The sequence below is a fragment of the Myotis brandtii genome, unplaced genomic scaffold (assembly GCF_000412655.1).
Source record: "Myotis brandtii unplaced genomic scaffold, ASM41265v1 scaffold125, whole genome shotgun sequence".
Taxonomy (NCBI): domain Eukaryota; kingdom Metazoa; phylum Chordata; class Mammalia; order Chiroptera; family Vespertilionidae; genus Myotis; species Myotis brandtii.
The window spans coordinates 14,502,000-14,527,718 of record NW_005354385.1 but is presented as its reverse complement, the minus strand read 5'-3'; the positions used below and the strand labels follow the sequence as shown (position 1 = coordinate 14,527,718).

General features: G+C 35.4%; 1 protein-coding gene across 6 annotated transcripts in view; it reads left to right on the top strand.

Annotated features, from left to right (window-relative positions):
• The window catches only part of KCNH7 (potassium channel, voltage gated eag related subfamily H, member 7), a 411,835-nt gene that overhangs the window by 368,056 nt on the left and 18,060 nt on the right, over positions 1-25,719 (top strand). For 4 of the 6 annotated variants that reach the window (XM_014534137.1, XM_014534135.1, XM_014534136.1 and 1 more), the window contains 4 exons: positions 8,733-8,985; positions 12,226-12,431; positions 15,310-15,409; positions 23,713-23,976. In XM_014534137.1, the coding sequence (XP_014389623.1) occupies positions 8,733-8,985; positions 12,226-12,431; positions 15,310-15,409; positions 23,713-23,976 (823 nt within the window). The remainder of the gene's footprint in view (positions 1-8,732; positions 8,986-12,225; positions 12,432-15,309; positions 15,410-23,712; positions 23,977-25,719) is intronic. The other 2 variants (XM_005859375.2, XM_014534138.1) reach the window with 2 other exon arrangements.

Here is a 25,719-nt window from a genome sequence, read left to right as displayed (position 1 = left end):
ATACCTTTTTTTGGAATATTTATTTAGTTTTGTGAAATATGCCATTGGTATTTTGACAGGAATTGCATTGCATCTAGAGATTGCTTTGGATGTTTTCACAATGTTAAGTCTTCCTATCCATGGGCACAGTGTACACTTCCATTTGTTTGTATCTTCTTCAATTTCTTTCTTCCAAGTTTTACAATTTTTTGAGTATAGGTCTTTTACTTCCTTGGTTAAATTTATTCCTAGGTTTTGTGTGTGTGTGTGTGTGTGTGTGTGTGTGTGTGTGTGTGTTTTTATTCCGTTGTAAATGGGATTGTATTCTTAGTTTCCCTTCACCCTGGTGGTTTTCATTTAGACCTTTAATTACCATTCCAACTCTAGTATGGTAATTATATATCCTATTTCTTCCTTAATAAACATTGACAACTTATATTTTGCCAAGAGTTCATCTAGGCTTTCAAAGTTCTTATGAAATTGCATATAGAATTCTCTTGAAACTCAATTTTTTCTGTACTGCTTTCTCATTCCTAAACTTGTACATTTTTGTTCTCTCTTCTTTCTTTTAGCAGGCCTTTGAAATATTTCTATGTTTTATTGTTTTTTTCAAGGAATTTGCTTTTGGGTTAATTTATTTCCTTCTTTTCATTTTTAGCATTTGCCTTCATTAATCTCCTTTTTTATTTCTTTGGACTGTCCTATTATTATTAACATCTATATAAAGATCTTTTATTATTTCGTATTTTCTCTGTAATAATGAAGACATTAAAACTATACATTTTCTTCTCTGGGTCCATGGGTTTTGACATAAAATGTTCTCCTTTCATTGCTTTTAAATTATTTCTTATTTTATCCAAAGGCTATTATAGAATGCAATTCTTAGGTTTCATATACTTCTAACTTTCTGGTCACTTTAAAATAATGGATTCTTATTTTTGGATTATAATCAGAGTATATAACATTTCTATTCTTATAAATGTTTAGGCACCCACACTTAATGCAAAAGCAAGCTGTGGTTGCATTTTTAAAAGTGACTGACCTTTATAAAGGTTTCCAAAGTATTTAGCTTTATTTACACGGCAGGGGTTGGAGGGATCTGCTATCTTTCTTTACCCATATTTTATTCCTTTGTGCATTATAAAATTGAATTATATAATTCCACTAACCAGTACAGCTGTCATAAATAGATTTCAAAACATACACAGCTGCTTTAAAACTCAATTGGTAGAAGTAGAAATGTGAGGGGATACAGCAGTGTCTGGAACGCTCAGAGTGCTGGGTAACGAGAAACAATACATTTTACAGAAGGCAGATCTGATAGATGGAGGAAGAAAACTATTTTGAGAACTTCTGCTGTTTTGCAAAATGTTATATAATTGCTGATACAGCCATAACATTCTCTAGAACACAATTGCATTATTGTCTAGGCCTAATCTTTTGGGGGAACAAATACTCTAACTGGTACAAAATGAAAATGGCATGTATGCTACATTTCTATTCTTTGTTACTTATTAATAAAGCCAATAAATAAAATGAATGGGAAATATTTTGCATCTCATTCTACTGGGAGCAACTTTAGAAATCCAGTCTGAGAGGCAGCTAAGGCACAATAGTGGAAGAAATCCTGGACTAAGTTAGGAGACTTAGTTCTTTCAGAAATAAAAATCTTCCACGCATTTATATTCAGCTTCCACATATGCAAAATAGGTGACTTGCCATTCTCTATTCTTTACATAAAGTTGACAAATGAATCAAAAGATGTTATTTATGAGCAATGTTTCTGAGACATAAAAGTAGACTCAAGTTTAAAATGGTGTACCAAGTACAAGGTGGTATTTAAATCTTTTTTTTCATTACTTTGCAAATAGCACCTCCCTGTTTCCTGTTCCTTACTTTGCAAGCAACCTTAGGTCATCCACAATCCATCTATTTTAGAAGAAGCGTCTGCAAAGCACTCAATAGACCCCACTATAGGTATATCTGTTCACGCTTTCCCTCGCTTGCTCTCTCAAGCAATTAGAGGGCTGAGGGGAAAGTCCTGAAATTGTCTCTCAGGATGCAGATCTCTCCTGTTACCTTTAGAAATCCTAGTGGGTTTCAAGGGGTCCTCTGAGACCACTTTTCAGATATTGTGATGCACCTTCTTAAGTCAGGCTTTCCCTGAATTAGCAGAAGGACTCCAGAGTCTGGGTAACCAGGACGAGTATGTAAAAGCAGTAAGTCCCCTCTGCCTACACACCATCACTCACATTCCCACTCATCCTTGGCCCTCACTTAATTTGGGTCAGGTTAAAGCTGACAAGTCCCTTTAAAAACAAAGAAACATCTCACAGTGATGCCGTTAAATGGGGGCAGGAGCTGTGGGAGAGGGAAGGGGAAGATGCAGGAGGGAGGACTCTTTCATTGTTTAGAAACCTTTACTTGTACCAAAACTGGTTCAGGATTCATGTTATTCTCCATGTATACATATAGAAAGTTTTTCTTCTGCTTATCTGTTTTTCTCCTAACTCATGTAGCCATATAATAAACGTTGCAAACTTGCATGCAGAAAACGAATTTACTCAAGGTTTATAAATGTCCTTAGTCATGGATTCCACAATAGTCTGCTTTGCCAACAATCTGGCCAGATATGAAGGCCTCATACAAAACAATGCTTCTTTCTTTTCATCAGCCCCATGAAGATAAAATAAAAAAGTAGATGGCAAAAAATTTGAGCCTTAGACTAGGGTTCTATATATTTATATTTTTAAAACTACTAAAAGAATTCACCTAGCATATCAGTGCTTAGACATGAAGTAAATATTAAACATGTAATCACCAAGGAAATATGAAAGACATGTGTTTTCTATTCCTTAATAGTAAATCATAACCATAGAACTAATATGACCTCAAAATTATAGATTCCATTAAGGGAGGGCATTATCTTCTAGAAACAACAAAAAGCATGGTTTAGTATTTTATAAGTACTTATGATTATTAAATGCTGAATGCCCACATAGCAGACAATAATTCCATAAGAATTAGAAAATACCATAAAACATTAAGGCTGCAGACTTCTATATTTTATATTAAGAGACTGAAGAGTTAACATTTTACTTCCATAATCTATTTGACAATCATGCTTGAAGTTTAATGCTTCATAGGGAGTATTAATTTGTGTTTTGATTAATCCTTATTTGTCAACATTTATGTGTATTTAATGACCCAGAGAATTTTTCCAGAAAATTTTCTAATGTTAGTTATCACGATTATCAAAGTTGTTTATATGATTAATTTGCTGTTTAGAAAAACCATTTGCCACACTCAGACTGTCTTTCTCAATGTGCCTTTTCAGCCTGCCTTTAGGATGTTCCCCTGTACAGCTGCACTATGTAAAACAAATCAAAAGCCATTCATTACAACATAGATTATAGATTATCTTTCCAGCACTATCTGGATAAGGGATATCTATTAGGTATCTATCAGAATATATATTTTATTCTTTTGAAAGCAATACAATGTTTAAAGCACTATGAAAGGAGTCTAGAGAGAGTCTCGGTAAAAACTCAATTGTTGGCTCTCTTCCAACAGGTCTTAGAAAGTATAAGCCCCATAGGGAGACTTTGCAATCCTGATGAAGAAACAGCATATATTGACTCCCGTGTTTTAAATTTGAGGCAGGAATAATAAAATTTATTGTCAATATACAGGGTTCATGAACAGAGGTTTCCTGGTATTCACATAAAAATAATATAATAATTAATAAATAATAATACAAGAACAAAAACTCTGTTTTGCATACTCATAATTTTAAACCTACTTTTGCCTCACCCTGGATATATTTAAATTTAAGAATTTACTTATTAAAAAGTTAATAAGACTAATGTCATTTTGATGAGCACACATATATCAAATTAGAAGATGTAGGCTTACATTGACTTCAGCATTCATTCACTACTAAATTTTATATTCATGCTAAGTTTTAGAGAAAATTTGAATTCACATACTACATAATTACAAATATTAACAATATTGTATGCTTATCCTATTAGATGCATGTCAGCATATGTACACTTGAGGGAAGATTAACATAAGTTAAATACTTCTCAATTAATGTTTGATCAAGTTTGCTATTGCTTGCTATGGAATAGCTAATTACTTCCATTTTGGTTTTCTGTGTAATTTCTGCAAAGAGTTTTACTTTGATATAATAATGTTATCTTGCTTTATAATTGTTGGGTAATTCTTGTTGGAATGTTCTTAAAGTTTGGGTCCTAATCTATGGAGTTGATTTAACAATCACAGAAAGCATTTCATACTCACTTAAAAGAAAAAAAATGTCTCATTCATCTTACATAATTTGAGCATTCCAAAGAGTTTTATCTACATAAATTTAAGTAAAGAGAAATTAATCTTGTATTTATAAAATATTCAAGTGACTTACAGCATAATAAAGATGTGGGATTTTTACCAACCTTGAAAAAAATTTCTGAAACTTCAGGGAGTTTTAAAAATCTGCCCACATAACAGTCAATATGAGGAAATGTAACTGTTACCTCAAGGGTTCATTTAAATAACCATTAGGATTATAAACATGCATTACAAATATCTGAATTTGGCATGAAAAGATGAGTGTAGGAACTTCTGGTTAAACCTATTAATTTTTTTTTTAATCTGGGCATTTAGAGAAAGGTTAAGAGTAGGTATATTTTCAGAGCATGTTTTGTTTATTACTGTCTCCCATGCCTAGCATAGTGCCTGGTATATCGTAGATCATAAATATTTGCTAAAAGAATGAGGACTACATTTCTACGTGTAGGCCATGAAAATGATTCTAGGTAATGCCCCAGGGTCTTTGAACTCAGACTCAGTCAATAAAACAATGGCTCTAGATGCACAACAAAAGGTGCTTTGTACCCTCAGAGTTTCAGAACATGACAGACAAGAAGGTTGTGTACACAGTAGTGGCAATGATTGTAACAGTCACTAAACCAGCCTGTGTCCTGGTTTGTACTTGTCATAGCTGTTTTTTGCAGCCAGATCTGCTTGGCATGGTAAAATTCCAATATTTGAGTGCTATTTGAGGAAGTTCCAAGTCAGGTAATTTAGCAGAGGAACTAAACCTCACCAAAAAAAAAAAAAAAAAAAGTACCGTGAGGAGGAAGGCCACACAGTTGGGACCAAAGGAACGGGTGCCTTAGATAAATATCTACTTAAAACTTCCCTATTCTACCAACTCTTTTTCAGTGTTCTTCTACCTCTATTTCACTAGAGCTCCCTCTCCTCTAACTCTCATTTTAAAGAACCTTTACTTAGCCCTGACCTGTGTGGCTCAGTTGGTTGGGCATCATCATGTGCAACAAAAGATCGCCACTTTGATTCGGTCAGAGCACATGCCTGGGTTGTATGCAGCAGGCAGCCAATTGATGTTTTGCTCACATCTGTTTCTCTCTCTCTCCCTCTCCCTTCCTCTCTTTCTAAAAATCAATAAAATAAAATGACTAAAAACTGCCTATAGTTAGGCATAACCCAGATTCCAAAGCTGCTGGCTTATTTAGGACATCCAATGTTCTGGGCTAGGAAGATCTTTAGTTACAGAAAACTAACTTCTATTGAGTTTTATTTGAGTGATCTATGTAACTGACTTAAAAATCAGTTAAGGGCTAATATCACAGGAAAATAACTTAACCTAGAGAAGTCTTTCATGCCAAGATCTGTGAATGTTCTTCCCGTGCAAATAAAGGCTTCTCCGGGAATACTATGGTACCTCCAACTTGAGGTCATTCTTTCCAACCGGTATCACTTCTAATAAAATGACTGTTAGGAAATGGCAACATTTTAAAAGGATACTTGAGAAGAGAATGATGTTGAAAAACTTTCCCAAGTTCCCTTTAAGTATTTGTGAATGATTATCAGAATATTGGAATTCCAAGATCACACTTGTAAATTGAGTTTAGTAACTGCCTGCTTCCAAACAGAAAGTAAGACAACTTGCAGTGAAAACCTAAGTGCAAGTAAGCCAAAATATTTAACACAAGTCAGAAACAGGGAACAAAAGTTAGAGAAATGAGGGGATAAAGAATTCTTAAGCTCTGTTGAGGAAATGGAGCACAAAATTTAGTAGGGAATTTCTTATTCACAGAGACCAAAGAAAATAATAAAATGGGGTCATATCTCTCAATTTTGAGCCTAAGAGAACATACAAGTTCTTCAGCAACAATAAATATTTATGACCAAAAAAAGGAAGAAAAGAAGGGAGGAAGGAATAAGTAAAGGGTCGGAAAGTGAAATGTCTATGGAACATTTACAATACATAAAATTTACACACATTATTGCATTTAATTGTGAGCATAACCCTGTCAAGTAGATATTATTAATTTTACAGTAGAAAAAAACCAAAGTCACAAATAGTAAGTGATGAAATTGGGACTTCATGCCTATCTGATTCTATAGCTCATAAAACACACTCAGAGAAATGAATCCCCCTACCTCCATCTCATCTGCACCTTCCACCTCAAAGCATCTGTGTATACACGTGCATAATTTTTTCTTCTATATCCAAGCTATATTCAGAAAGTATAACTGAGAAATTTCAGGAAAATGCCAGAAATAGCAACTACAAGTTCAGCATTCTCATTTCAACTACTATATTGGTAGCAATGTCTCCCCTATTTACATGAAATATAACATGGCTTTTTGTACTTTATTACAGCCAAATATTAAGAGAAAAACAGGCATATCTAATTTGTTACTTGGTGTACTGCTCTTTACATTTTATCTGTATGGGGATAGCTAAGAGTTATGCTGCGGTCACAACTTCAGGGAGGAAAAGTACATCATATGCAGAGGCCCGTGAACTGTTTTGTGGTTTTTTTTCCTACTATAACACTCCCAAATAAAGTGGCCCTGTTTCAGAAAACAGTGCCCAAACCTAGCTTGATTCCAGTCTAGCATCACTCGCCAAGGAATCCAATGTACTAGTAATAGTTTCAATAGGTAGAGGGGATCAGCAACCTAGAAGGTTGAGAGGAGCGGGATTGTTGGATCCCAACAAACGGTGGGGAAAAGAGCATCCAGCCCTAAAGGCAGGAATGGGCAAAGACTAGGCAAGTTACATATTGAAATCCAAGTAGGAAACCTGTCAGGAGTCTAGGCATGTAGACGAAGTCTGGAAGCTACTGTTAAGGGAAGAGGTTTCAGATGAGGAAGGCTCCGTTCTTTTGGGTCTGAGCCAGATAACACAGAAATTTCAGCACAAAAGTCTGAGTTCCTACAGCTGAGCAGAGCTGAGTGAGCAGTGTCTGACGATTGGCACGCAGGACAATGTTCAATATTGTAAAGGCTCTTATTCTCTGGCAAAGAAACACAGATGGATGAAGTGACTTGCACAAGCATCAAACTGTGGCAAATTCATGACCAGAACTCATATTCCCTGGGTTTTCTTCTAAAAAACCCTTGACCCATTTCTGTGGGTGACTCTACAGTGAAGGAGACAAGATTGGAGATAGTGGTTGTGTTTCAGATCTCTCATTGATTCGCTCTTTGATCCTTTTGCACCATAATCATAGTCAGTCTGACCAATTGTATCCCACAGGGCTCTACGGAACCAGGGTCCCTGTGGCTGCTTTAATATTTAAAGTAATAATAATTGCAAGTTAACTCAAATACAATCTAATTTGAAGTTCCTTTATGGGTCACATACATTTGAATTATCTATACAAATAACTCATGATTACTTTTAACTATATTGGACAGCAATAGGTTAACCCAAAAAGGTAGAAATCCTAAAATTGCATTATTGGGCACTATATGATGCCTTCTCCCTCTTACCCCCAAAACATATAGAAATGGATTTATTTTTACTGAAAGCCAACATGATAATTAAAATCTACATATGACACCCTAAATAGCTAAATACATGCAGAGAAGCAAACGTTGAGTGCCTTTTCCCACTGAATGCTGAGAATTCTATAAAATAGCATAAAATTTTATTCAGTTTAAATTAAGTAGCACTTGTCACAAGCTATTATTTAATGTTTTCTACAAGTTTTAAATTAGTCACTGAATAGGCTGTCAAAATAGTAGCACTGTTAGAAACTTTATGTATGCATTGTAAATTCTGGCACAATTTCCAATTCTAAAAACTAAACTAGACATTTAAAGTATGATTCCTGTTCTCATTCTCTATTTTCAGTGCTTACCACAATATTTAGTACTAATAATGTGCATATGAAACAAAAATAATCCTAGTACTGTTAACTAATAGCACTCTGGTATATGACCTTTGCAACTACAATGGCTATTTCACGATTGTATTTTTATAAATTATAACTAAGACACAGATGCCAGAGATAGCAATCCGAATTGACTTGAGATTTCTTCACAAAGTTGTCTTTCTAATTGTACTGCCTTTCATTAATTATGTCTTATTGATTGTCACATTGTATTATATCTGTGCACGGCATGATGTTAAAGAACATAAGGCAGGGAACGAGAAGCAGTGTGAAACGTTGTAGGCATTACATTTTAACGAGATAACATTTGTGTTGAGTCTGAATGCCTGCAGTTAACTTAGAGAACAAGTATTTTAGTTAAAATTTTAACATGTTTAGCAAACCAAGTATTCATTAAGGTAGGCGAGGTAGACGGATTGTGAGAACTCCTGTGTAACAATTATCACGCCTGCGGTTCTGTGAGCAAGAAATATATTTTATTTCAGGTGGAGGTGCCCTGTGCGCTGCGGTATAAAACTCTTTGCTTTTTCTCTTCAGGTCCTCAAGGGTTTCCCAGAATGTTTACAAGCTGACATTTGTCTACATCTCAACCAGACTTTGCTACAAAACTGCAAAGCCTTTCGGGGGGCAAGTAAAGGTTGCCTTAGAGCTTTGGCAATGAAGTTTAAGACCACCCATGCACCTCCGGGAGACACTCTGGTTCACTGTGGGGATGTCCTCACTGCACTTTATTTCTTATCCAGAGGCTCCATTGAAATCCTCAAAGATGACATTGTAGTAGCTATTCTGGGTGAGTGTTTTAGAACTGGATGGGGACAAAGTCAGTTACAACCTGGTGCGATGCAGAGTTTAAAATCACATAAAAAAAATGACTGATTTTATTTATTCATGGGTACAACTTCAGACTGATGGGTAATTTTAAAGCTTCATTTCAATTCAATTCAAATCAAATTAACCTCTCTTGACTCTCACTTTTCCTCTGATGTGTAAACGGTTCCATGACAGACACTCTTCTGTCCTTGGTAGCTGTGTAGGCATTTGATGGCCGTTATATGAAAGTAGTCAGTATTCTCCTTTTCATCTTAGAGGATTTTGGATTCATGCTTGGTCCTTTTACCCCTTAAATAAAATGTACATATTGTAAGCATAGTAGCTAGAATGTGCCAATGCCCTGTTGGACTGGGTTTAGGTTTTGATGTATTTCACCTATTTGCCATGCACTTTAACCTGCTGTGTGCCATCAAACGGAATTACATGAGTCGTTACCTAGGAGATAAGAGCTATGAACTTTCAGTGAGGATATTATAATTAGCAATAAACTGGTTTGAGTGCAAAAGAGAGTCATCTGTCCAATTGGTCCCTTAAAAATATATTAAGTCAGGGTGAACATAGCTAAGGTATATATGTTGACTGGCTTACTTTTTGCTCATTCACAGTCATATAAGCTAATTGAAATACAAAGCCCAGGCTGAATTTAGTTCTGGGATTTTCTTTGATAAAACCTATACTTAAGTACCAAAACTGTAAAGAATATGAAGATATTCTCCTTTTCTGTCTCCAAATCCACCTGAAGTCTTCACAAGTTGTGATTATTAATTCTATTTTTTTAAAAGCTAAGCATTATTTAAAGTTAATGTATTTGCTCTAATATCAATTTTTATTATAAAGATATGGGATCTGATTTCTTCCCACTCAATTCACATTTAAGGTAAGAACACTACAGCATATTTTTAATATTTAGAACTTTATTGTTTCAAAGTCTTTGATGGTTTCCATGGTCGGGTATATATGAACTTGTCTAACAAAAATGAAGTTAACAGCCCAGCTGCCATGGCTCAGTGGTTGAGCATCAACCTATGAAACAGGAGGTCACAGTTCGATTCCCAATCAGGGCACATGCCAGGGTTGTGTGCTTAATCCCCAGTGTGGGGTGTGCAGAAGGCAGCTGATCAATGATTCTCTCTCATCATTGATGTTTCTATCTCTCCCTCTCCCTTCCTCTCTGAATACAATACAATTATATTTAAGAAAAATAAAGTTAACAGATCCAGGGAGGTTTTTTCTAAATATGAAAAGAAACCAGGATATTTGCAAGCAAGTACTATTTTACACTTCCATTGATGATCTTTAAAAGTCATGTAATCAATAATCTACATGTAATCAATAATCTATCAAGAATTATTTAGTACATATTCCACAGGCACAATTTTTTTTAAGTGTCTTGACATTCAGACAGAAAAATCTGAGTGGCCATGACATTCAGGGAAAATATTGGAGGGAATTTAAACACAAGTGGTGTGTAAAGATTTTGACTGGAGTCAGAATGCATGAGATTTATTCATAGTTACTCTCTCCCTCCTGTTACCCATCTAAGTAGGTCACCTTGACCTAATCAGTTGAACTCTTTAATCCTCTTTACATATTCATAAAATTTGGATAAGAATTAGCAATTTCTTTATGAGGTTATTTGGGGTATTTAATTAAATAATGCACCTAAGCATTGACACAGTGCCTGGCACCTACTTAGTCTTTAATGAGCATTTGTTGCTGCTGTCATTATCATCCTCACCGTTCAGCCAGGCAGAGGGGATGGGGAAGGCCCATCGGAAGCCAGACACTAAATAAACCCCAGGTTTGGAAAGACTGCAAGGACTCACTTTTAGAATAAAGGCCATGTGACAAGAAAGTATGAATGTGTATGTTGAGAAAATATAACTAGATTATTAAACAATGGGATAAATTCATTAAAGGCAAATCCAAAAGTGGTTACCAAAGGAAACAGGGTATGTTCAAATTGTACCCCTAGTCCTCTAAGTGGAAAGGTGTTCCACCATAACCCCATGCTTAGCATCTCCTGCAAAGACCATCCTGAGATAGACAGTTCATGAGTCTGACTCACATAGCCTTTCTCATATTTCTGCATTGACAAAATTAGACCACACCTATACGACAAGGCCCTTTTTTTTAGCAATGTGGGGGATAGCAGAGTAAGGCCATATTTGCTGCTTTCTAGTTGTTTAGCCAAAGAATCAAAACAAGAAAGTAGTTGGGTTTATACTAGGACCAGTGCACTAAAAGGCAAATTCTATTCAGCAGACAAACTAAGTAGTTACTATGAGGTGACTACTCAAGAGTCTGTTGACCATGGGTTTTATATTTGAAACTAGAGGCCCAGTGCATGAAATTCGTGCACTGGGGGGGGGGTGTCCCTCAGCCCAGCCTGCACCCTCTCCAATCTGGGACCCCTCGGGGATGTCCAACTGATCACCCCTAACCGCCTCTGCCTGCCTGCCTGATTGCCCCTAACTGCTTCTGCCCGCCAGCCCTGCCTGCCTGATTGCCCCTAACTGCTTCTGCCCGCCAGCCTGATCACCCCCTAACCACTCCCTTGCCAGCCTGATCGATGCCTAACTGCTCCCCTGCTGGCCCGATTGCCCCTAACTGCCCTCCCCTGCAGGCCTGGTTGCCCCCAACTACCCTCCCATGCAGGCCTGATCACCCCCTCAACTGCCCTCCCCTGCTGACCTGGTCGCCCCTAACTGTCCTTCCATGCAGGACTTGTCCCCCCCAACTGCCCTCCCCTGTAAGCCTGGTTGCCCTCAACTGCCCTCCCCTGAAGGCCTGATCGCCCCTCCCCCCCCAACTGTCCTCCCCTGCTGGCCCAGTCACCCCTAACTGCCTTGCCAGCCTGGTTGCCCCCAACTTCTCTCCCCTACTGGCCTGATCTCCCCTAATTGCCCTCCCCTGAAGGCCTGATTGCCCCCAACTACCTTCCCTTGCAGGCCTGGTCCCTCCCAACTTCCCTCCCCTGCTGGCCATCTTGTGGTGACCATTTTTGACCACATGGGGACAGCCATCTTGTGTATTGGAGTGATGGTCAATTTGCATATTACCTCTTTATTATATAGCCTTTTTAGTTCAGAGATTAGTCAGTGGTTCCCTTCTACTTGTACAAAAAAAAACACACAAAAAAAATAACAACATTCAATTCAAATTTCTTTAATTCATTTTCTTTTTTTCTTTTTTAAAGGGAAAAACGATATATTTGGAGAAATGGTTCATCTTTATGCCAAACCTGGAAAGTCTAACGCAGATGTAAGAGCTCTAACATACTGTGATTTGCATAAGATCCAGAGAGAAGACTTGTTAGAGGTTCTGGATATGTATCCTGAGTTTTCTGATCACTTTCTCACAAACCTAGAGTTGACTTTCAACCTAAGACATGAGAGTGCAAAGGTATATGTGAACTGTTTGCTTATTTCTTATACTTTTGACATTTTATTTTATTCTTGGATTGCTCAAATACCTCTGAAAGGTCAAGCAAAATAGTATAACAAAACTACTAATTCTGAATATTTGGAAGAAAAAGCCCACTTAATATTGAATTTCTAAATTATAGGGAATGAATTTAGTCTAATTACTTTCAAATATATTAAATAACTCTAAGTAGGTCAATTAAATCTTACCTCTTAGGAACTCTTAGGTGGCATACTTGATATAAAATAACCTTGGCTTATATTGGACAACTATTTGTAAGAAATGGGTGATTCTAGAGTATTGAAAATTCCCTAACCAAATTTATCTTATACAGAGGTTAAATATTCTCTCGGCTATTTTTTACACCAGACATTGGTTAGTAATGTCTTTTTAATAATAAAAAAGTAAACTTATTCCACTTTATATCCATATTTAACACAATTTCCAAATGACATTGGTAAAAATTAATCAGGCTTATACCTGCATCAAAATTAGTACTTCAGAATGGATAGCATATAGTCTAATAAAAATATTTTAAGTGATTTTACATAAAATCTTTTTAAATGAGTTTTGAGAGTGTAGCCCTTGTATCTCTCACTCTCCTCCACTGTGAACATACATCCTTATTATCTACCACTGTTTTAAGAATATAGAACTTATGTAGCAGCCCACATTTATTATTAGGTTATTCCTCCATCCTCCCCCCTCCAAAAAAATCCTGTAATCCCAACTCCAATTCTAAATATTTTTTTGGTCAGAAATAAAATTTTGGGCTTTTGAAACTTGCCAATGTATCTTAATGCTAACTACATACACTCTGGAAATAAAGATCCTCAAGTAAATAGTTAGGTAAAAGATGGCAGATTTAATTCGTCCTGGAGTTACAGTCATTCCCATGTACTGTGAGAGACTTAAATTTGTTTTATTTACAGTTGACATTCAATATTATTTTATTATTAGTTTCAGGTGTACAGCATAATGTTTAGACAATTATACAATTTACAAAGTGTCCTCCTGATAATTCTAATACCCACCTGGCACCATGCCTAGTTATCACAATATTACTATTTCTTATACTGTACATTACATCCCTTTTCCTTTTTCACTATTTTGTACTTCTAACTCCCTTCACCTTTTCACTGGAATAGCCAACCCTCCTCTCATCTAGCAACCCTCAGTTTGTTCTCTATATCTGAGTCTGTTTCTGTTGTTTGTTTATTTAGTTCTTTAGAGTCTACATATAAGTGAAATTATATGGTATTTGTCTTTCTCTGACTGGCTTATTTTACTTAGTATAATACCCTCTAAGTTCATTCATATTGTCCCAAATAGTAAGATTCTTTTTTATAGCCAAGTAACATTCCATTGTATATATGTACCACCACTTCTTTTTTTTAAAAAATATGTTTTTATTGATTTTAGAGAGAGAGAGGGAGAAATAGACACATCAGTGAGAGAGAAACATCAACATTGATCTGCTGCCTCCTGCATGCCCCTTGCTGGGGATTGAGCCTGAAGCCTGGGCATGTGCCCTGACTGGGAATTGAACCAGTGTCCTCCTAGTGCATGGGTAGATGCTCAACCATTGGGCCACACCATCCGGACCCACCACTTCTTTATCCATTTGTCCATATGGGCACTTGGGTTGCTTCCATATCTTGACTACTGTGAATAACACTGCAATGAAAGTAGGGGTGCGTATGTTTTCCAATTAGTGTTTTGGATTTCTTTGAACATATAACCCAGAAGTATAATTGCTGGGTCATAAGGCACTTTTATTTTTAGTCTTTTGAGGAACCTCCATACTCTTTCTATAGTTGCTACACCAATTTGCAATCCTACCAATAGTGCACGAGGGTTCAATTATCTTCAATCCTTGTCAACATTTGTTGTTTATTGATTTATTGATGATAGCTATTCTGAAAAATGTGAGGTGATATCTCATTGTAGTTTTAATTTGCATTTCTCTGACAATTAGTGACATTGAGCATATATATATTAGTTATCAGTATGTCCCCTTTGGAGAATTGTCTTTTCAGGTCCTCTGCCCATTTTATAATTGGATTGTTTGTTTTCTTGGTATTGATTTGTATGAGTTCTTTATAAAGTTTGGCTATTAACCCCTTGTAGAATGTATCATTGGAGAATATGTTCTCCTATTCAGGGGGTCGTTTTTGTGTTTTTTTCATTTTCTTGATGAATTTTTTTTCTGTGCAAAAACTTTTTAGCTTGATTTTTAAGGTCACTAGGGTAGTAGATTTCACATATAAGTGGGATCATATAGTACTTGTCTTTCTCTGACTGGCTTATTTTACTTAGCATAATGCTGTTCAGGTCCATCCATGCTACCAAAAAGGGTAAGATTTTCTTCTTTTATGGCTGAGTAGTATTCCATTGTGTAACTATACCACCTTCTAATCATTACCATGCAGTTTAAACATCACAGCTAATTATAATTAGTTCACTCTCTTTTTTCTCTGAAATAATACACATTCTGCAAGGATTTTAAAAATTGTTATTGTTTTATTTTAACTTTACAAAGTTACATAAAATACATTCCACATGAAGAACATAGTCTCTAAATGTTGTCAACATCATCCCCAAACATTTCTGATAAATAACTTCTAAAACTATAATTTCCCATATTATGGAAAATGGGAAATGATTAGAATTATTCTATCAATCTACTTTATAATTTAGAGATAATCATTAAGCAAAGCATCATGGCTGTTTGCCTACAGTCTAATAATTAAGTCTCATGGTGGTTGAAATCATATGAAATAGTAAAGAGTTTACTGATAACACATTATTTAAATTGAATAATCTTCCATTTTATCTTCATGTCCTATTAACAAAGGCTGATCTCTTACTACGATCACAGTCCATGAATGACTCAGAAGGAGACAACTGTAAACTACGAAGAAGGAAATTATCATTTGATAGTGAAGGAGAGACAGGTAATTCATTCTATTTATAAAGTTGAACTGTAGAGCATGTGGTTATTAGCTCTTTTTACTTAATTGCTCATTATACTTCTGATGTCAAGGGGAAACTTTATTCAGGTTTTAGGAAGGCAAATCCTTTGCTCTTATTCAGTAGCTAATGACATGGTTTCTGATTGACAGCTGTCAGCAATGTCATTCAACAAAGCCATCTGATAGCTACAAGGACATCACAAATAGAGAAATAGCATAGATTTTTTTAAAGGAGGCCAATTAATAACAGCTGAATAACTATGCCTCAGAATTCTGAGCAAAGTGTTCTGAAGAGAGGAGTCTTCTCACAGGCTCAGTGCTTAGTCCTCACACATGCAGGACATGCATGAAGATGGTATTCTCTGAGGTACTTGCCATTCTTTGTCCTCTCTAGAATTTTCTGTCCTTTTAACTACTCTTTATGTTTTACTCATAAATACAACAAACATACATTTAACATTTCATATTTTTAAAGAGTTACTCCATCTCTGAGAAACAAATGGTGTAAAATAGCCCTTGTCATCCCGAAGAAAAGAGATGATAAACCCTCTATTATTTCAAATATAAATACTAGGTGCTGTAACCAGAGTAAGCAAACCTCCGTGGGAAGCCAAATGAGGATATTTCTAATTGTGCCTGGGCAGATGGGAGAAGGCTTTCCTGAAGAAGCCTCCACTCTTACCTCATGCTGATCCATCACACATTCCAGTCTTCACTTCATTTGGCCTCTCAGCAGAATCACTGTAAACCAATTCTCTTCTTCTTCTTCTGTATTTCTCTCTTGGCATCTGTGACTCTGCACTCTTCCTGTTTTCCTCCTACTCTCAGTAATTCTTTGAAGAAAGTCACAAAATTATTATCTTTTAAACTCGGCCATTAGTTACTAGAGTTCTCAAGGCATGGTCATAGGCCCTCTTCTCTTCTTATTCTATGTTTATGCTTACAGTTTTATGATATTCTCACATAGGAAGTGTGCATATTTAATCCCAGACCATCTAAGCTTCAACCTCATACTAGTATACCCAACTGCTTATTAAACCATCAACTGGAGATCTCAAAGGCAGCTCAAACTCAAGATTTCCTAAACTCAACTCACAATGTCCCCCTGGAAACCTGTCTCTCCATCAATTGCTATGTCTCTCAATGGCACCACCATTTAATCAACTGCACAGCCATGTAGCCACCTAGGCCCCAACCTTCTCTCCACCTCTCCATCAGCTCTGGCAACAAGTCTTATTACTGCTACTTCCAATACATCTCCACTTAGTCATCAAACTAGGTCCTTTTTGGTTTACTTCTTTCCATCTTCAGGGCCACAACTCTGAGTCAAAATATCATTATCTGTCACCTGCAATACTGAAATAGCATCCCAACTTACCTTGACTCTCTCTGATCTATTCTCCACACTGGACAACTGGTGAATTTATTTTTCTAAATGTAGTTAAGTTTATGTCACCCACTTATTTAAAGCCCTCAAAGGGCTTCACATTCCCTAAATTCTTAATAGGGTGGTCTATGTCTACCTCTTTAGTCTTATCTGATTCTACCCATTCTATCACTACTTAACCTGACCTTCCAGGATCAGCTCTTCTCTTTTGCAACATTCCAGTTGTACTTCTATGTTTATTTGCATCATTATTTCATAGATATTGTCTGCCTCTAGATCATAAGCCCCATGAAGGCAGTAAATATTTAGTCACCTTTCAGTGCTTGCCACATAATAAGAGTTCAACAAATATTCATTGAAAAAATTAATGAGTCAATAAAGTAAAATTCATGCATCTTCCTTTTGATTCTCTTCCTCCTTTTGCTTTCTTAATCCAAGTTCTTTTCTTGGCCCTCTTCTCTCTGAATTCTCACCCAAGGGGAGCTCATCTACTAGCTTAAATTAGCTCTATATTTCTAGTGAACTAAACTGCCCTCTTGTCCACGTAAACTGTTTCTGTGTTTTTGCTTATATTATTATCTTAATCAAACTTTACCTCCCTGTCCTCACACACACACACACACACACACACACGCAAGCACAAGCACACAGCCACAATACACACTTTTTCATCCACTAACATTACATTTTTTGTCAATGTAAATCTCTAAAGACATATTCAACATAAATTCTTTCTTGAATTCCACAAATATATAGTTATTCTTTCTCTTAAGAATTCTCAAGGCACTTGCCTCTTATTATATTGTCAAAATCTGCCCGGTACAGTAGTTATTGGTGTATTTGTCCTTTTTCTCTACCAAACTATAAGTTCCTTTAGCAAAGAAGAATTGATAAATATTTGTTGAATCGGGATAATTATTGTATCCTATGGCTGATTACGGAACAATAAATCACTCACAGATAGGTGATCATTTATTTCTTCAATGTCCTTCATTATTCTCTTATTGACTTTTTCTAAAATCAGAACCATTACTGTCAAGTTATTCTCCTATAGACTTAATCTAAATTCTTTATCCTGCAGTTCATCTCTTATTTTGACCTCGCTGGAAACAAAGAGCAGCTTGATAGTGTTATTCATATTATAATGAACCCCAAAGAGTTGAAAATTTATTAAACCTCCTCTTAATCTTGTTTTGATTCCACATTTGCAAGCTAAATTATCTAATGTTTTTATCTTCTGAGAACATGCACAATTTACACTGTGCTCATGCAACTAGACATTTCTAATGATTCTGAAAACTTTTTCCCTAATCACAGGCTTAGTCTATGACATCATTTTGTACAAAGTGTAGATAGTAAGGGTTTTGCCTGGCTTCCTGTAGCTCTTTGACATTTCCTGGTGTTTCAGTGAGTAAGTACAATTTGGTTAATATGAAAACATAATGAACTTTATTTATCCAGAGCCTGAGAGCCTAGTCTAGTCTCACAACTTCATGCTACTGTAGACAAGTGTCAAAGTTGCTGAAAGTAATTTAGTCCAAGTCACACCAATCTAATGCTTTGAAGGTGGCCGTCCATTCTATACTTCTTGATGTATAATCAATTATCTAAGAGAAAACAAGTGTATAAGTATAAAAAACTTGCAGAAAATAATTGAGGCTAAATGATATGGGGCTCCATAAATTGAAAGCTATCTATGAAAAGCATTGATTAGAGTTAGTTTACTGCTCATGTAAAACAATACCTTGAAAGCAGACATCAAAGAACACTGACTATGAATTTATCAGCAGAGGCATCAAGAACAAAAGGTAAGAACACATGGTTGGGCATTGGGAACAGACAGAGATCGAGTCCTGCATTACCTCACTACATACCTACTCAACTAGGCACTGAAACTCTTTGGGCTTCAATCCTCATCTCTCCCCACCCCCTTCCAGTCTTGCCTACCACATGATGCTATGGAGCTTACATTTTAAAAAGTATATTTTAAAAGAATAGGTATAAAGAGAAGCTTGAACAAATAGAAGCTTAACATATTGAATCACTTCTCTCTTAAAATGAATTTGTTAATGACAGTGGTTTGTCCTCGGGAGCTTAGCATTTCTTCTGGAAAAATAAAATCATTTCCTGACAGGAAAGAGACATCAGTTCAGTTCTCAATTTGAGGAGGACCCCTTGTATTTCTTTTAATCTTCATCTAAAAATATGTTTTTTTTAAATATATTTTTATTGATTTCAGAGAAGAAGGGAGAGGGAGACAGAGAGAATGAGATAGAGAGAAACATTGCTGTGAGAAACATCAATCAGTTGCCACCCATTCATGCCCTGACCAGCAATTGAATGTGCAAAATTTTGGTGTACAGGAGGACACTCCAACCAACTGAGCCACCTGGCCAGGGCGGACACCTTGTATTTTTTGAAGGTATCATCTAGTAGTTCTCTCTTTCCTTCCTAAAATTCTGGCATAGAGGTGCCCAGGACCTTCCTAATTTGACTAGGGTCATTGTACCAGGAGGTGTTATAGTTCTTGAGATAGAAATAAAAAGCTATTGTTACAGATAATGAAGAATAAAAATAAATCTTCAATGACCTATTGAGTGGACATGAGCATTGATAATATGATTGGGTAGAATAGAAGTAAATGAGGTATAGCCAGTAAGAACATGTTGAAAATATTCTCTAAGGAGTCTACAAAGTTAGATCAGATTGTGCGTACCTCAGAGTGTGCCATTATGACCCATTTGGTTATGGGGAATATTGCTTTTAAATTTTTATATTTTTCATATTTTATAACATAGATAATACATTAATACAACAGAATGTATGCTCCACCCTGTATAATGGCACATGAGCTGCAAACACACACACACACACACACACATTTTTACCAATGGCATTTTTGTGACCAAACATTTGAAATAGTCTGCTCAACTCTTTCTAGGGACAGAAAATTTAGTATCAAAGTTGTTACTAACGATTGATTTAGGGAATCAACAACCATTTGTCAGAGAATAAGCCAATGAGAACAGCAATGTAACAGATCCAAGAAACAGGGGGAAATAATCAAAATACTGTTGATGATGTGTCCATGCCAACCGAAAGAGTGGAAATTAAAGTAAAACAAAATGTTCATCATCCTCTTTCCACTGGACTTAGATGGTACTACATATCGCCTTGAAAACAGGAACCCATTTTAAGATATATTATTCACACACCATAAGAGTAGGGAAGAAAGGCTGCAGTTTTCTCATTTTCCTACCTATATAATTTTATTAAAATTGGCAGGCACTTCTATATATTTCAACTGAAGATATGTAATGTCCCAAAATATGAGAGTGGAAATATCTTGAGCTCATCATACCTGGCACTTTATTTATTTAGCAATAAACTTTCTCTCTTTGTAATAGTGGCTTAATGATTAATGATTTCATAGGGTCATCCAAAAGTCAGTAAGCTTTGAAAGTGTTTCTTCAAAATAAAATAACTTCTATGAAAGTTATTGAAGTAAGGAATAAATATATACATTGTTAAACTTATTTTTGGAGAACAGGCATAAGTATAATTATAATTTTATTAAATTAAGTGTTTAAATATATTGGTATTATACTTTGGCCTCTCTGGAATATCTTCTCTAATAACAAATAGCGATTATCTCTCATCCATTTCAGCAATACTAGTTTATAAGTATATCTTTATTTCTATTTTTAAGATAGTTTTAAATTTTTCATCTTTTATTTGTACAGAAAAAAATGATACTAGTCTTCATTCTTTGAAACTAGAGAGAAACTAAGGTACTTGAAATCTAAGGAAATAATATATTTTAGAGGTCAATTTTCCAATGAAATCAATTTTTAAAATGCATCTTCCTGGAAATGCTCAGCTTTTTGAAAAATTGCTACCAGTAAGAAATCTAACATTCAGATGCTGAGAGAGTAAATTAAATGTCTCCCTTTGTCCAGAAGTTGATCTACCTGTTGGGTCTGACAAATAAAAATGGTAATTAATCTGAGAGAAAGACTCCATCTGGACACTCTTTTTCTGTGCTGTTCAAGTCATTCTGAACACAGAGAGACACCGCAGGACCAATCACAAAATGCTTTAGAATTGTGTCCTATGAGGAAAAGAAAGATGAACTGTCAGCCTGCAGAAACAAAAGATTTTAAAAATAGTTTTCAGTCGTCTAAATCAGAAAGCAACTTTAAGGCTTAACTAAACAGGCAAAAAAATTTATTTGCAAAATGATGGTAAATAGTTATTAGACAATCTCACTGCTTGCAAAGAGGAAAATGTTAAACACTTTCAGATCAATGCCCTCAGAACAATATTACTAAGTAGAATAAAAATAGCATTAAGAAAAAAGCAGTACCTAATACTATTTAGTAGCCATCGAATAATCCACTTTAACTAAGAAAAGGCAGAAATGAAACAGGCTATCAAAATCTAGAGGTACCTGGAAGCTCATTAGAATGCATTTCAGCCCAATTTCATGTATTCCATCAGCCAACCTCCAGCCTCAGCCTGAGCAGTTTCTATTTTTAACCCACAAATAGAGTGTCATTTCCACTTTCATTGTAGATGATAGAAGATGAAGCTGTGATTTATTTAGTAGGGAATAGAAAATTGTTGTTGCAGACAAGCTGCATCAAAGAAACCATTCAGATGGCCTGCTTTCCGGGAGGCAGCTGGCTGACTGTCAGGTGGCAAGGAACATGGAAATAAAGATGGAGGAATTCTCCTTAAGTAGTAGAACAATTCAAAGATATCAAACGATTTCTTCTTCTTTCATGATCCTGCTTTTACATAGAATTTTTGCTAAAGGATTTAGATACCAAGAACATGAAGTAATCTCCATTTCACTTTAGAACTAAATAATAATCCTTCACTCACCACATTTTGTGAATACTTATCCTGAGTGGAAATCAGCAAGCTACAATTCAATTTAACAATATATGTTAACTGATGACTTTGTCCCTAAGCATACAAAATTAGACCATAAATTAGTAAATAAAGACTGAGGTTCATGTAGCAAGTCCAACAAGGACATTTTACTGGTGATGTGTGAGGATTTAAAAATCTACAGAGGCCTTCCAAGACCTCTCAAGCCAAAGAGACAAAGTGATTCAATATTTTTAAGCTACATTCAACACAAATATTAATGTTAGCATTTTCATACTTAGAGCCAAATGAATGAATGGTTAAATCAGTTTGCATTTGATTCTGCCAGAAAAGATACCCTGAAGGTGTTTAAAAGAAAAACTAATTCAAACGCCCCTGGTGGTCAAACTGCACAAAGGTTTACTTAGCAGCAGCAAACTGATGAAATTCACTTGGCAGATATGAGGATAATTTAGAAAAGTGAAGCTTTTCTTTCTTTTTAAAAAAAAAATCTATCAACCTAATATTGGAAACTATTATTTCTTGAGGAACAAAATTATATATTCATAAAGTGGGGAATGTTGATCCAATTTTCAGAAGGGGAGAAGTTAATCAAAGTAAACAGAAAGAAATGACAAGAATGAAGTTCAGAAGCTTGAAGAGGCTGTGTCAGTGACTCTGGAGGAAAGAGGGTTTGTGCAGGAAGAGCTGATCGAAATACTTACAACAATTAGATTAGTGGTTGAATAGAGAAACATAAGTGACACTGAGTGATCAATGATGTCTACAGTGCTTGAGCTCGGAAAGGTCTGTGGTCTTCTCAGCAAAAATGAAGTCACTGAGCAAGTGTGAATTATTAAGGACAATAAATTGAGCTATCCCCTTTTGTTATATTAACTTTAATTGATAGAGCACTGACTCCTTAATAACAAGTTTACATGAGGCTGACTTTTTAACTCTATCCATTTTTACACTGGGTTGCTTTCTGGCTTCTCATATTTTAAATTATGATTTTTTTAAATAAAGAAAAAAATCTCTAATTTCTACTTCATATGGGAATTTTTAAAAACAATTGGAAGTGTCTCTCGAGTGGCCTTAAATCAATTTTTTTTTCCTTCTGTAACAATCAAAGCAAGCACAACCAGTCAGAGTGTAGATGGAGACACTGTCTCAACCATTTCTCTAGAAAGTGATATAGTATGTTGGTTAGTTATTAGCAGTAACCAGATGGAGAATTATACTGTCTCCCCAGGAAACTAATGGAAACAACCTCTGGTATTTGTCTCTTTGAGTGTTCTTGCTGACGTACATTCTAACACAAATTAAGGGCTGAAATTATCCTGATATTTCTGCATAAAACAGTTAATAGGCACTACTGGCTATAATGTAATTGGTAAACCCACCTTAATTACTGTATTTAGCTTTATGTTCTTTTCAACATGCTACACAAACAAACTCCAGAATTGCAAGGTCACTACATTGATGTCTGCAGTTGAAATTCAGCTGCCAGCCTTTAGCACAAGGAGCTTCCAGTTTACACCTTTGCAATGTATGAAGGTCTCTACAGATGCCAGGGCGTGACATTTAAAAACAAACAACAAGCTGCCTAGTGCTGATATTTTAGAATTGGGACACATTTCTCCTCCCTTTTTATTTCCTTAAGAGATAATGCACCAGATTTCAAGAATACAAGTAACTGTTGAGCAGGCATAAGCCTGCAAGTTATCTTACAGTGTTATTTTTCCCTGAAATAAAATATTATTACTTTCCAGATAATCTTTTAATTTTAAAATGAATCATGTATTTCATTAGAATAATCTAATATTCCCCAAATTAAGAAAAAGTCTATGTAATTAGCTACACTTTTAACAGAAAAAAAAGAGAGAAAGAACTTTTCTGGTGATTTTATAGAAATTAAGTTATTCAAAGAACATCACTATTGAAAAGGTCGTTGGTGTATAAGTAGTGTAATATTCACAGTGTCATATTTAATTATCTTCTATAAAATAACTTTCCTTGATAGATTTTGGGAAAGGAAACAGTACAAATGATGCTGAAGATTCTGGAGACACCATAAGAAATTATCAGAGTTCCAAAAAACACACGGAAGAGAAAAAAAGCAGATCTTCATCTTTCATCTCCTCCATTGACGATGAACAAAAGCCTCTCTTCTCAGGAATAGTAGATTCCCCGCCAGGCGTAGGGAAAGCAACTGGACTCAATTTTAAAGAAGTAGTGTCCACATCAGGAAGAATTCACATAGATAAAAGAAGTCACTCTTGCAAAGGTAATCGAGTTTCTCCAGAATCAGGTTGTCTCTCTTTGGTGCTCATCATAAAATGGCGACTTTTCACAAATAACTGCACTAACACATGTTACTCTAATCTTTTGCGATTTCATAAAATATTTGCAAAGAGTTCAAATCTCAGATCATCTACAAATCGTTTGTACCACTCTGGAATAGTGGTAATTATTCCAAAGCATGAGAGGTTTTTTTGTTTGTTTTGTTTTTTATCACCAGTCACACTTAATGTAATGACATGGAGAACGCTGATGGCTTATAGCATGAAAGGCCAATGCAATAACACTACAACAAGTGCTCAAAGATTCTTTTTACTGGGAATTATGAGAAAATTAGTGGAAATACCTCTAAATAAAGTATGCTCTTGATCCAACTCATTTGAATACATTTATTTAACATCTTCACCAAAAGAAACACCCAAATATATGGGTTTTGCTGCAGAAAATATGCATGAGAAGGGTAATAATGAATGTAAATTTGATGCTAAAGGATGGGAAATTCAGAAAAACTTGAGAACTATCACTTGGAAGAACAATTAGCTTAGAATAACCAGAGCTATATCTATAGATCTTGTTAGATTTATCTATTAAGTGGGTGCGGGAATAGGTGTGGTTCAGATTACTTGGGTTCCATTTATAACTCTGTCACTTGCTCCCATTAAGACTTAGGAAAAGTGACTGACAGACCCCACTAAGACTCAGTTTGCACATCTTTAAGGTAGGAATAATATATTCTAAATAACTAATCAATTGTCATTGTTAACAAGATAACAACCATAAATTATCTATTCTGAAATACAGTCCCCAATTAGGTTTAGAATTTTCTCACAGGTTTTATTTTTCTAACCCTTTAATCATTGAATATTTCCCTGCATATATAAAAAAATCAAAGGCATAGAAAAAAGTCAAAAGAATATAACAGAAATAAGGTAAAAATGGGATGTTCTCAGACTGGCAGTATAGCAAAATTATGGGACAAAGTAAATATTATCTATCCGTGTCACCATTATTTGCAATGACTATATTTGACAACAAAAGTCTTATTACATTTTTCCACAGCTACTTTCCCTATCTTATCAAATCAGTTTTTGCCATGACCCCACATTGAAGTGAGTTAAGAATATGTTCTCTGGACAATCTAAAATCTTGATGAAGTGGGTGAAAATAGTACCTCATTTATCACAGTGGAAGAATGGAATATTAGATGTCATTACCAAATGTCCCATTTTGGTTATTTATGAAAATGAATTTTGGGAAGTGCTAAAAAGAGGAAAAGGTTGTATTGTGGAAGTCAAAAGTTCTGAAGAGCTTGATGAACCATCTCTACTATCTCCAAAAGTCAGCCTAATGTGGGCCTGACTTTTTTTTAAAACTATGTTTTGAGTTTTACCACTGGATTTTGAGCCTCAAGTGACAAGTTATTGAAGATATATTTTTGGGATTTTATTCAACTTTATAATACCTCTGCTGACTGAATTTTCATGCCCTTCATCTTATGTTTTTCTTTGCCACTTCTTCCAATTATTTTTAATTATTCTACATGCACAATAAAATAGTATTCCAACAAATAATTTTAATATCTGTAAATTTTTAATTTTCAAAAATTTATAATGCAATCTTTATTCAAATAGTAAATAACTACTTTGAAAATGCATAGCTAAATATCAATGTGACACACAGTTAACCTGGTTAATTAATATGATTAACAAATAAAGAATTATTAAACCAC